General features: G+C 44.3%; 1 protein-coding gene across 2 annotated transcripts in view; it reads right to left on the reverse strand.

The window, feature by feature from the left end:
• The window catches only part of DTNBP1 (dystrobrevin binding protein 1), a 194800-nt gene that overhangs the window by 5105 nt on the left and 175954 nt on the right, over window positions 1–13741 (reverse strand). For both annotated transcript variants that reach the window (XM_006891620.1, XM_006891619.1), the window contains one exon: window positions 4934–5089. In XM_006891620.1, coding sequence (XP_006891682.1) covers window positions 4934–5089 — 156 coding nt within the window. The remainder of the gene's footprint in view (window positions 1–4933; window positions 5090–13741) is intronic.

The raw sequence follows: 13741 nt of genomic DNA on the forward strand, positions 1-13741 counted from the left end.
ATTATGCTGGTATCTTTGAAACTGAAAGCAAAATCAAATAAAAAAATCAAGAATATCTGAAAGAGAAAAGTTCCATATAACCAGAGTCATTGCCACAAAAAAAAATCCCTGGTCTCAGACATTTCCAGAGAAAAGTTCTTCCCAGTATTCAAGAAATGCATGATAAGAGACCACCAAATTGAAACTGAGACAGCATCACTACCACTAATTAAAATGTAATGCAACTCCAATCAAAATCTGGACAGAGTTCCCTATAGAACTTCTAGAAGAACAAACAGGTTTGTCCTGGAGAGGGTGAATCCAGGCTGTTCCTTGGAGGCAAGGATTCTGAAACTTCCTCTGACATACTTTGGGCATGTTGCAAGGAGGGACCAATCCCTTGGAGAGGAACATCATGTTTGGGAGGATGGACAGGAAGCCCCTCGATGAGATGGATTGATCCAGTGATTGGGGTAATGGGAGTAGGTGTTTCAGAGACAGTGAGATTGGCACAGGATAGAGCAGGGGTTAGGGCTCTCATACATAGGGTTGCTATGAGTCGCAAACAACTCGATGGCACACAGCAACATGGACAAACAGACACCCTTCTGGTACTCTCTGCTTTCAACTAAGATTCATCTGACATCTGCAATCCTTGGTGCCACAGCCTCTTCTAAATCCAGCTTGCATTTCTGGTTTCTGTGTCAATGTACTGCTCCAGTCATTTTTTTATAATCTTCAGCAAGATTTTGCTGCATGTGATGTTAGTGATACTGTTTGATAATTTATACATTCTGTTGGATCACCTTCTCTGCAGAATGCAGAATATCGTTCTATTCCTGCAGAATGGAACTGAACAAATGTATTCTGAACTTACAACAAAAACATGTCAAACAACTAATGGCATAAAAATACAGTGCATTGGTACTTCCATTGTGTTTTTAGTAACACCAATGCATACCATACATTGTTCTTAGTATGTCACATCACTGAGGAAGAGACAATGAGGACATGATCAGAAAGCTCCCACAGGGGCCCTGCCAATACTAATGCCTCCTGAGCTGGGCGGTGGCATGCTGGAATTTGTAGTAACAACTCCTCCTATGTCTGAAATCATTCATAACATTTTTAAAAGATCTGATGCAAATATGATGAACCATTATATGTCAAATCTGGAAACATGGTATGTTACATTATTTCTAGTTGTCTGGCTATTTAAAATACTTCCCAATTAAGACAAAAACCAGTCATCGGTCACAGTAAATCAAAGTTTTAACTAAAACCTCATGGGAAGATAAACATAAAAATTTAAGATTCTAAGTCTGCAGTTGTACTTGGAAATATTGTTCAATTTTAAACTGCATCCTTAGTGTAAACTGGTGGTCAAATCCATCAGTTGCTCCGTGAGAAAACAGTAATTTTCTCCTGTGGAAAACCTGCTGGAGGGTCAGCTGTGGGTCGGTTCCAACGAAAGGCACACAGCAACATACTGCATCCTGGAGTCTCTGGGTGGCACAAAGGTTAATGAGTGTGTGCTAAGTGAAAGATCAGAGGCACTTCAAAGGAAATCCTGGCAATCTTAGGTCCAGAAATCAGCTCTGAAACCCCACGCCCACAGCTCTATTCAGGAACAAGGTCGGCAGTCGGGCTGTGGACAGCTGGCTGCTCTAGTCGGATAGTTTCAACAGCAGCTGCCACCTCCTTTCCCAGGGCATCAGACAGGAGACTGGGGACCACAGGGCACCCTGGCTCCAGTGGACTCAGGAAGCAAAACTGCTGTCCAGAGCACAGGAATACACAGGCACAGAAGGGCACCTCTGAGGTCATCCCGGAATAACTAACCACCTTGTCCGGATAACTAGATACCATGCAGGACACCAACAGTGCCTCCTGAGAAAACGGGGAAGGCCAGGCCTGGCCAGCACAAAGTCCTCAGTCACATCCTAAGTGCCCAGTGCTGCGTGGGCATCTGGGAGTGGCCTGCAGTGGTCCTCTCTGCTTCCAGAAATCTGGTCCAGCTTGGTCCCTCCAAGCTTGAGACCCAGGAGCCCTAGTCCACTCTGATGATTTCTAACTAGAACTTTCATATGCTTGTCTGAATTCTATCTGCCCCAGCCCCTCACCCCCCCAAATGATACTTTTTGGAAAGTGAGACAAAAAATGTCATCTGCTATTTATGATTTAGTGAAATGAGTCCACAGCATCATGTTCAGTGTGGTGTTTTCTGACGAATTCTCCTAAATTAAACTGTGGCAAAGAAGCATCCTCCTTAGGAAAGTGACAGGTAGTGGGGGGGCAAATCCAGTCTTGAGAGGCCCTCCACAGAGCAGGGTTCATCACTCTGCGTGGATTGTCCACCTACGAACAAAGGCAAAATGCCTGTAACCTCCAATTTCCATCTTCAATATTTTCAAAACCATATGTATTGGCAAAATGTGCCTGATGCCATTTACTCCTTCAAACATTAAAAACAAACAAAAAACTACATAAACCTTCAAGAACATAAAAATGGGCATGCTTACTGGTCTGATGGAAAGTGGCGGGATGCCAAGACTATGACCCTTTGTCACCCTTCAATCCTGGAACAAACCTCATTAGTCTTGTGTCAACAGTCAGCCCTATAGCAGACAGGTTTTCTAGTAACACTGGGGAGGTACTCACTCCTAACAACAACCATTCATAAAGACCAAAGTCAGCATTTTCCCTAGGGAAGAGGATGAAAGGATTAATGGAAATGAGCACCATAGGGAGGAAGTGGGAAGGACAGTTAAAATGTGGGGATTGTCATTAAGGTGGTAAAACCAAAATGTGCATGAGTGTTGAATGCAAAGTCAATTTGCTCTGTAAATTTTACTCAAATCACTTTTTTTTAAAAAAAAAAGCCCAACACTTCGGAAGCTTGAAACTCCCTTCGAAGCCACAGTTCGCTCACCTGGTATGCACTGATCCTGTTCCACTGTTTGCTTAGACTTTGGCTTTCCAGTCCCCCAAGGATACTGCACCACACTCCTGGCCCCACCTGTGGGCCCTGCCTTGCACAGAGAGGTATTCCTGCCTCTTGGGGTGCTCCTCATCCTGCTCGGCCATGACACCATGTGATTACACATAGCAGGAGCCTCATAAGCGCTCTTTCTGTCTCTGCCTCCTCTAGACGGGAAAGTATTGAAACTTGACCCAGCGGCTCAGTAATATCACTGAACTGAAGGAACAAGGACTGAGGTCAGCGTCTAGCAGAGTTCCCACAGCTTTCCCTGTCCACCTTCTCCCCATCCCCCTGCAGTCCCTCATCACACATTTTCTGGCTGGCCAAGGTGACTTGTCCAGCAAGGGACAGGACACTGTTCCCAGAGCAGCTGCGGTCATAGAAAGCCACTTCCCTAGGACCCACTCCAAACACAGCAAAGATGACCCTGGGCCTTTCTGGATAACAGGCTCTGTATCAGTGGGACACAAAGGGGGAGTGAGCAGATGGTCCATTGGAGGACCAGGATGCCATGGCCACAGCTGGCCACATGCATCCTACAGTGAAGGCATAGGGATAGGACTGTCCATCTGCTTTTCCACATCATTTCCCTTCTGCATTCAATCTATGGTCTCTGTAAGTTCTCCTGGGAGGGGCAGAGAATTGAATGACCATAAAGGGAGCAGAAAGGGTGACAGGTAGAATGGAGAATGGGCCTGTTTTGGGTGGGGAGTGGCAGGGTAGAGACAGCCAAGGCCAGGCCCAGGCAGGTGCGGTCCCAGGTGATGTGCAGAACCCTCCTGGTGCAGTGGTGAAGCACTCAGCTGCAAACTAAAAGGCTGGCAGTTCAAACCCCTCGGCCACTCCACAGGAGAAAGATGGGGCAGTGTGCTCTGTGAAGATGACGACCTGGAAAAACATGGGCGCCTCCACCCTGTCCAGTGGGGTCTCTAGGAGTCAGAATCAACTAGACAACAGTGAGCTCATGCTTTTCGCTGTGGCTTGGTAGAGCGTATGAGAAGCCCAGGAAAAGACAGAGGCAGGAGAGGCCAGGGCACTCCCGAGTGGCAGTGCCACAAATCAACGGGGCAACTCTGGGCACCGTGGCTGGGAGGGGCCCACCGCCTCCACTTGCCTCAAGAACACGCATGCTGCCCATTCAGCCACCATGGCCTTGGGCAGGTCTTTGAATAAGTCCAGGACCCGATTTGTGTCTATTAGGGTCATTCTGGAGAATGTCGGAGACACAGACATCAGTGCCCTCAAACGCTCAGGACAAGAGGTAAAGCATCTAAACCAGCGTCGGGTAAAGCATCTACCCAGAGGATGAGCTGCATCACTCAGAAGCATCCTGACAGGATGTATAGCCTTCAGTCTGCCCTTTCCAAAGATTTTTAACAAGAGTGGGAGAGCTTCTCAAACAATATTAAGAAAGGTTGGATACAAAGATATACATAGAGATTACACAAAGACAATCTCACATCCCCATGAAAATGCCAAAGAAACATACTAAAATAGTGTCGTAATTACTTCTTGGTTATGGAATTATAGGTTCTTTTGTCTTTAAAAGTCTCACGCCTTCCACAGCATAATATAATTTATGTTATAATTCTAAAATATATTTTTAAAACTATGTTCAACTATATGTAGAGGTGTGGTAAGCAGCAAAACCAGAGTAAGAGAAGTATGGGGTAATGCCTGCTTTGATGTCTGTCTAATAATAGGAAGAGGGAGCTCTATTCAAGTAGTGTGAAGGAGTTGCACTGCCAACCCAAAGGCATGGGGTTCTTAATCCACGGCTGCTCCTTGGGAGAAAGACAGGCAATTGACAACCTCTGAAAACCCACTGGACGGTCAGCCATGTGTTGATTCCAACTTGAACACCAACAAAGCAGGAAGTGGTTCCTAAGGAGGGTAACCCTCCCTTGCCCTCAGCCCCTATGGTCCTCTCCCCGCTCTGGGAGTGCGCCACCTGGCTGCAGCCGCACTTGCCTCTCCTCTCGGAGATCTGCAGGTAGCCTGTGGAAAGGTACTGCTCCATGTCCTGCTGGAACGCCTCCTCAAAGAACTTCTGCCGCTCCTTCAGTTTCAGCTGCTGAGTGTGCTCCATTTCCAGGACCTTCTGGGCGTGCTCAGCATCTAGTTCAGCTAAGGAAACAGTGCCAGGTTAGAGCTTCTAAAGGGCTGGGGTTTCAGGAGTGGATAGAAATACCCACTCTCCCAACTGTTAGTGGTGCTTCCCTCTCAAACCCGGGCCAGTGTGCCCACTGCTCTGTAACCACCTCCCCTCCTGCTGAGCTTCTTCCCTTCCCTGGGCACGCCAGGCCCTGCTCACCTTCACACCATGCACGTGCCAGTCCCTCTGGCTGTCCTACCCGCATCTCCCAGGGAAACATGATAAGCTTCTGAGGCCAACTTCACAGGCCTTCCTTCAGCTAATTCAAGTAGAATCTGTTACTCTATCCTGATGTTTCCACTTCAAAACTGTGAGAGGCAGAGATCTGGAGCTCCTGGGGGTCTGTGGCTATGTGGTACTAACTTTGCTATCTGATCACTCAGTTGAGAGCCTAGCACATAAGAACACCTCAATAAGCCAAACCAATACTTGCTCTCATAGGCCGGAGGCACAAGGGAGCACCAGGGAGTGGTTCTTTTTCTTAGTTTCCCGTTAATGGCCTTGGTGGCGTAGTATGTATGGTGGCGTAGTTTGTAGGGATGTGCTGTTAACTCAGTGGCCATACCTGAGTGGCTTGAATCCACCAGGACTCCAGATAAAAGGTGGACAATCTCCTCTCTTGACGTTTATAGCCTTGGAAAATCAGCATGGAGGGTAAGCTAAGGGTCAGTCCTGACTAGACAGCATTGAGTTTGAGTTTCAAAGGATTTTGTAGTTTCTCTAGGGATGCTATTTGGTTTTTTTTTTCTCTGTGCATGAGCTATGTGACCCAGGCAATCATTTCACCTTTTGGAACCTCACATTCCTCACTGGAAACTGGAAGGAAATGTTAGTTCACTACTGATATGAACATAAATGAAATAATGCGAAAGGAATTTAGAATGACAGTGAATAGTGGCCCCTTAACTTGATGGTAATATAATCAACTTGAGCCGTGCCATTTAACAAAACCCTAAATTTGCTAGATGGTCAACACTTTCTAGTGGAATAACCTTCCTTCATGGGATGCAGAGAAAATTTTAAAAAGTGATGTACAGGTTATTATTCACCCTTGGACTTGGGCAAGGAGTCAGGGGTGATTTCTACATTTGCCTTTAAGTATTAAGTTCTTTCTTTATCCTTAACTAAGGAGCCTGGAGGCCTTTTCCACACGTCTCCCTGGTGGATTCGTTTTATGTGGTCCCAGGAATGTTACTGTGACAGACTTCACGATCATGATGAGATGGCGTTAGACAGCACTGCTCACTTTAACAAAAAGAGCTTATCTGGGTGCACCTGATCTCATCAGATCCTGTAACAGGACTGAGATTTTCCTGGAGAAAAAGACTCACAGTGTGAGAGGAGTCTGCCGTGAGGAACAGTCTCCATTGCTGGTTCTGAAGATGGGGGAGCCCATGGGGCAAGGAATGGGCGAGGTATCTGGGACATGAAAGCTATCCTCGGGTAAAAGCCAGCAAGAAAAACAGGGAGATCAGTCTCCCAACTACCAGGAAACAGTTCTCTGCCAACATCTGAATGAGCTGGAAGCAGATCATTCTCCACAGCCTCCAGGAAGGGGCACGGCTGGCTGACGCCTTCATTTCAGCTTTTTAAGACCCTGAGTAGCCAGGCAGATACACTGACTTCTGACCTGCTGAACCTGACTTATCTGTGAGGTTTGAAGATGCAGGATCTGTGATGACCCATCATGCAACAGTGTGGGATGACTGCAACATCCACTGTCAACTGTGGGCAGGAATGGGACCTCACCGAGTGCAAGGAGGACAACCACCAGCATGTATTCTAGACCTCCCCCCCCCAGGGGTGGGCATGATGTGGGTGATGTGTCACTGGACAGCAGGGTACTGCGATTTCAAAAAATCTGCTAGTTAGCAGAAAGGCCCAGTCACCTTGTGCACCTGAGAAAAACTGAGGACCCAACATGTGAAGGAGGAGTTTTACCGGGGTAGTGCTCCCTCTGGCTCCTCTCTGGGGATTGTGGATGGGTGGGTGTTACTCCAGCGATTTATTTATAAACCAAACGAACCACAGCAGGACTAATAATAAACACCAAGGCCCTTCCCCAAGATCTCCATATTTACCACAAAATACTGTTATGCATGATAGATCTTTTAGGTTTCACAGAGGAGTAAATTGTAAATCCCAAACCAGTTATAGTCTGTTACTTAAAATACTTAAAATGTTCTGAACTCTAATATACATAAATGCAAGGGATACAAACGAGTACTGTCCAAAGCCACACAAGCAGGAGTGAGTGTTCCTAATAACAGGGGCTATCATGTCTGTCATCACTGTGTGCATGCCCCCATTCAGGGGCCGTCCTAAATTACGTATAGATCGAAGCACACTCCATGTCTGTTCACACACGGAGATGATTCAACACAGTGGTGAGTGTGGTGCGCCCTGGAGTCAGCGCAGACATGTGTCCTTGGATTTCAACTGCAACAATGGCCCCAGCCCACAGCCAGCTGTGCTGCCCCTGCTTTCTGCTCAGGGCATTCTGCAAATACCCAGGACCCAGAGCAAGCTGAGCAAGGAAGTTCTGAGAAGCTGAGGCTGCTCCCAGGGAGTTGGGGTTCTGAGAAGTTGAGGCTGCTCCCAAGGAGTTGGGGTCAAAATCTGCATTTCTCTGCTCAGTCCTGGTCTTCCTTCCTGTGGATGCACAGTTCTAGGCAGCTAGCCGAAAGCTGCTTGGAGGTCCTTGCTACAACAGCACCCGGGTCTTTTATGGGTTTTCCCTCTGCTGCCGCACTGTCCTCACTCCTTTAATCCTGCTTCTAGGAACCACTTTTCCAAGGAAACTACCTGCAGTCAACTCCTTGGCTTAGGTTCTGCTTTCCAGCCAAGGCAGGATATCTACTAGTAAGACTAACTTCCTTCTCCCTGAAAAAAAAAAATAGGCTGCTGTGCTTTGTCAGGTGTCATCCAATCACCTACAGGTCTGAACCTTGCCACATCCTGCACCATATGCTCAAGCCCATTGTTACAGGCACTGTGTCAACAGAAACACCTATTAGATAAGGTTGTTGGCAGGATCACATGAGGTAACATATGGAAATCATCAGGTACACCACAACTGGCCAACAGCTGACATGTAACATTAATAATGGCATTATTAAGAACAACAGACTCTTGAAAAGGGAGTGATATGAGGATTTACCAGGAACTACGATGTGGCTCTGGAAATCAACTTAAGAGAAGTAATTGCTACTTATTGCCCTTCTAAATCTTCAAAGAATTTAGAGTGTACTTATAAGAAGAAAAAAAGAAAAGAAAGACTTTCTTCCAGGAAGTCTCTTCATATTTTTTCCACTCCTGCTACCAGGACCAATTTCAAATGGATAATTACTCAAAACAACACAAAATCCCATTACCAGTGAAAAAGGTATAATCAATTCTCAATTATATGTTTTAATGGAGCACAAAGTTATACAAGATATATGAAATTTAAAAGAAAAAAATTCATTTACTCAAATGTATTATCATGCCTGAAAGTACATTAAAATAAGTCAACCATAAACTATATGAAAAAGTAAAAAATATGCTTTAGATATATCAAAGAAGTTTGCTTAATCTTTCTTTTAAAATTGTTCTGGAATAATGAGCAGCTCAGAAAAGAAGATGATGAAAGGGATGTTTTAATAGTTGTTATGCACTGTCGTATCACCTGCCACTCATCGCCACGCTATATACAACACCTCTGAACCCTGTCCTGTCCTGAGCCAATCTCACTGTCTCTGACCTGCCCGCATTACCACAGTTACTGTTAATCCATCTCATCTGGGGTCTTCCTCTCCTGCATTATCCCTCCACCCTTCCAAACATGATGTCCTGCTCCAAGGAGACTTATTCCTCCTGTCAACATGCCCAAAGTATGTAAGATGGACTTTCAAAAATCCTTGCCTTCAGAAATCAATTTGATTTCATTCTTGAGGACAGATCTGTTTGTCTTCTTGGTGGTCCATAATATGTTCAATACTCTTTTCCAGCACCACAACTTAAAGGCATCAATTCTTCTTCTATTATCCTTATTCATTGTCCAGCTCTCTAATGCATAGTGAGCAATTGTGAAGACCATGGCCTGGGTCAGGCACATCTTAGTCTCTATATGGAAATCTTTGGACTTTAGCATTCTGGAGAGGTCTCGAACAGCAAATTTTCCTAATCCTATACAATTTGTCTTTTGATTTTCTGGCTGCTGGTTCCAAGAGCGTTTAACAATTTCAATCTCTTCTTCATCCGTCATGGTGCTACCATGGTGCTCAGTGGTGAGAATCTTTGTTTCTTGATGTTGAGCTTCAATCCATATTGAAGACTAAAGTCCTTGACTTTCTTCAGCAGATACTTCAGGTCCTCCTCAGTTTCAGCAAGTAAGGTTGTATCGTCTGCATAGCTCAGGTTGTTGATGAGTTTTCCTCCAATTCTGATGCCACATTCATCCTCATAAAGACTAGCCTCCTGAATGTTCTGCATACAAACTGAAAAGGTATGGAGACAAGGACGCATCCCTGATGTGCTCCTTTCCAGATTTTGAACCATGCAGTGTTGCCTTGCCCTGTTCTGACAATCACCTCCTGGTCCAAGTATGGGTTTCATATGAGCACAATAAGCTGTTCTGGGGATTCCCATTCTCCTCAAGATTAGCCACAATTTGTTGAGATCCACACAGTCAAATGCCTTTGTGTAGTCAATGAAACATAGACAGACACTCCTCTGGTACACTCTGCTTTCAGCCAAGATCCATCTGACATTGGCAATGATGTTCGTAGTGCCATGGCCTCTTCTAAACCCAGCCTGTACTTCTGGTAGTTCTCTATTGATGTACTGTTACACTCTGTTTTGGATAATCTTAAGCAAGATTGTGATATTAATGATATTGTTTGATAATTTTCATGCTCTTTCAGATCACCTTTTTTTTTGGAACAGGGATAAATATAGATCTTTTCCAGCCAGCTGGCCAGGAAGCCTGTGCTATCAAACTGACTATAACTCATAGTGAGCCTATGAACAACCAATCTGAAGCTTTCCCTATCCTGCACCATGCTCAAGTTCATTGTTACAGTCAATGTAACCATCCAACTCATGAAGGGTCTTCCTCTCTTTCACTGACCCTCTCTTCCTTTCCCAGCATGATGTTTCTCTCTGAGGACTAGCCACTCCTGATAATATGTTTCAGGTACGTGAGATGAAGTTTCTGCATCTTTGCTTTTAAGGAGCACCCTGGTTGCACTTCCTCCACGATGAATTTGTCTGTTCTTTTGGTAGTCTATGAGGTATTCAATATTCTTCTCCAACACCACAATTCAAATCCATCTATGATTCTTCAATCTTCAGTCTTAGTCATTGTCCAACTTACAGATGCATAGAAAGCAACTGAAAATGCCATAGTTTGGATCAGGCATATCTTACTTTTAAAACTAACATCTTTCCTCTTTAGCATTTTGGCAAGGTCCTCAATGGCAGAATTTTCCTACGCAAAACATCGTTTCTTTTTTTAACTGCTGTTACATACGTGTTGACTGTGGATTCAAGCAAAATGAAATAATTGGCAACTTCAATCTTTTCTCCATCAATCATAATTTTCTCTTGGTCCAGTGAGGAAGATTTGTATTTGATTAATGATCTTGTTTTAACGGAACTGAAATTTTTCTATAGGTTGTGGGTGTCAGAACCCTTGAAAATTAGCTTTTCTAGCCATTGTGTTAGCCCCTGTTGAGGACAAACAGGGTCTCTAGATACCTTAAATGGTCTTGCAAATCATCAAGAGTTGTGGGACACATATAAGCAAATGTTTTCTACACTGTGAGAGATAGTGGTGGAGTGACTCTGAAGACACTACGAGAGACTGTCGTGGAGATGCAGTGAAGAGACTGTGGTAAGGTGTAACCAATGGAACTCTGAAGATAAAAGCCAAAAATTTTGATTGGTGAATGACTGAATGAAAAGCTGACTTGTAACTGCTCTGAGATAAACTTTGCTGGATGAGGAAACCATACGTGCATGTGTGCTACAGAACTGAACTCAGACTTTCATTTGTTGACTAAAAATCTGTCTGAACACTAATTGAGAAACTGTGTCTTGCTCTTAATCTGGTTTGGGACTGCTGGACTAAACCTGGATTGTATTCTGTGATATTCTTTGCCTCCCCTACTCCTCAACCTACTTCCTTAATAAACCCCACAACTGTGAGTAAAGTCTGTGAGTCAAGCTGCAACAAACATTAGACCTGACTGGTAGAAACAGGTGCAGGAGTATGTAGGCTGGCATGTCTGACTATGTAGCTATTTGTACGGTACTATGGGGATAGTTTTCCTTTATGAAGCAGGTGGAAGTTAGACTCAGTCACTCCCACATTGAATCTGATCTTTTACAGGCCGCCATTCCCAGAGAAATCGTTTTTGGGACTCAGGGAAGAGATAGAGTCGGTATATATAAATAGATATAACATTTGAAAACAATTTGTTTTTCTTAAGATTTAAATTCTCTCATGTTTAGAAATTATTGTTCTGTAGTGTTTTTATCTTTAAAACTCCCCCCAAAACCCACAAACCAATCATTGCCATTGAGTCAGAACCAATTCATACCTGACCCTCCAGTGGGTTTTCATAATGTATAAATCTCTCTTGGAGTAACTGGTAGATTTGAACCACCATAGACTGGTGACCTTCAGTTTAGGAGCACAACTTCCTAAAGACTACACCACCTGAGCTCCATTTTTAAAAATCTTAGGATGTCCGTACTGGGATGCAATCCAATTCTGTCTCAATCCTTACAAAAGGGAGTGCTGGCTTAGGTAACTTAAACAACTTTTACAAAAAAGAAGACTTCACTGTTGCAAAAACTGAGTCAACCGCACACTGCTACAGTTTTGCCCTACAAAGCAGCTGGTGGGATCAAATTACTAGTCTTTTGCCTACAGCTGAGTGCTTCACCTCTCAGTCACTATGGCTCTTTTGTAATTCACCGCCTAATGCTGTCAATCATTAAGCTTATCGACCTCAAAGTGATCCTGTAGTACAAAGTAGAATTTGCTCTAGGGCTCCCAACAACTCAATTCATTGTCATGGAGTTGAGAAGCATCTCATTTGCAGCTACCCTCCAAGGATTTTCATAGTTACCTGTATGCAGAACAGATTATCCAGAAGGCTGGGCTCTATGAGGAGAAATGTGGGGTCAAGACTGGTGGAAGATCTAGCAACACTTTGCATTAGGCAGATGACACAACCCTGCTTGCTGAAACTGAGGACCTGAAGTGCCTGCTGCAGCCTCCAATATGGATTGAGGCTCAATGTCAAGAAGACAAAGATTCTCACCACTGGACCAATTGGCAGCATCAGGATGGATGGTGAAGAGATTGAGATTGTTCACAGCTTTAGTCTGCTTGGCTCCATGGTCAACACTCTTGGCACCAGTAGCCAGGAACTAAAAGACGTACTGCCATGGGGAAGTCTGCTGTTAGGGATCTCTCCAAAGTACTTAAGAACAATGGTGTCTCTCTGTAGACTAAGGTATGTCTGATACAGGCAATGGTCTTTGCAATCACTTGTTATGCATCAGAGTTGGACAATGACTAAGGAGGATAGAAAGAGAATTGATGCCTTTGAGCTGTGGTGCTGGAGAAGAGTATTGAGGGTACCAGGGACTGCTAGGAAAACAAACATCCTGGAAAGGGTTAAACTGGGCGACTCCTTGGAGGCAAAGATTCTGAGGCTTCATCTAACATACTTTGGACATGTTCTAAGATGGCCCAGTCCTTGGAGAGGGACATCATGCTTGGTAGGGTGGAGGGACATCATAGGAGGGGAAGGCTGTCTATGAGGTGGATAGATTCAATGACTGGGGTAATCGGGATGGGTGTGTTGGAGACAGTGTGATTGGCACAGGACAGGGCAGGGTTTAGGGCTGTTGTACATAGGGTCGCTATGAGTTGCAAGCAACTCGACGGCACATAACAACAACAACGATCTTACTGGGAGTAGATTTCCCTTCTTTTTTCCTCAGAGCAGCTGGTAGATTCAAAATGCCAGAGAAGCCTGGCCTTTCAGTTAGCAGCACTGCAACAGACAAGAAACTAACAAAAAGCTAACATTTTCTAAATACTTTTAATGTGTCAGTTTAGTTAGAAAGGCAACTTTGAAGAAAACTTCGTATCAAGTTCCTACTATTGCAAATGTGCCTGTCCACCCTGCAATCTATGGTTGAGAGTCACTCTCTTCTAGTAAAATAATAATAGGACTCTAACCTTATATCAAATATGACCTTTTGAATGAATAAGAAGGGGAATTACTAGGTTTGCTCTGAATCACAGAGTTTCTGGTTTTCCCATTTCCTTTCCCTCTTTATACATGATGTGCTGAATTATTTTCTTTAGGTGATCAGGAATCACAAGACCCAACAACACATCCTAAATGAGTAGTTTAGGCACTGAATTCTCAACACTGGGTTAACAGGCAATATTATGGTAGCTATTTCATCTTACTTGGAGTCTAAATCAACACCCAAGGCATCACAGGCAAGAAATGAAAAGGCAAGTTAATACTGAGTTTGTTACCAAGGTACCAAGTACTGCTCTAAAACATTAAGGAGCAATGATGTCAGTTTAATGTGAGGGTGTGGCTGATTCA

This window comes from Elephantulus edwardii, unplaced genomic scaffold (genome assembly GCF_000299155.1).
Source record: "Elephantulus edwardii isolate Elephantulus edwardi_28Jun2011 unplaced genomic scaffold, EleEdw1.0 scaffold00101, whole genome shotgun sequence".
Lineage (NCBI taxonomy): Eukaryota > Metazoa > Chordata > Mammalia > Macroscelidea > Macroscelididae > Elephantulus > Elephantulus edwardii.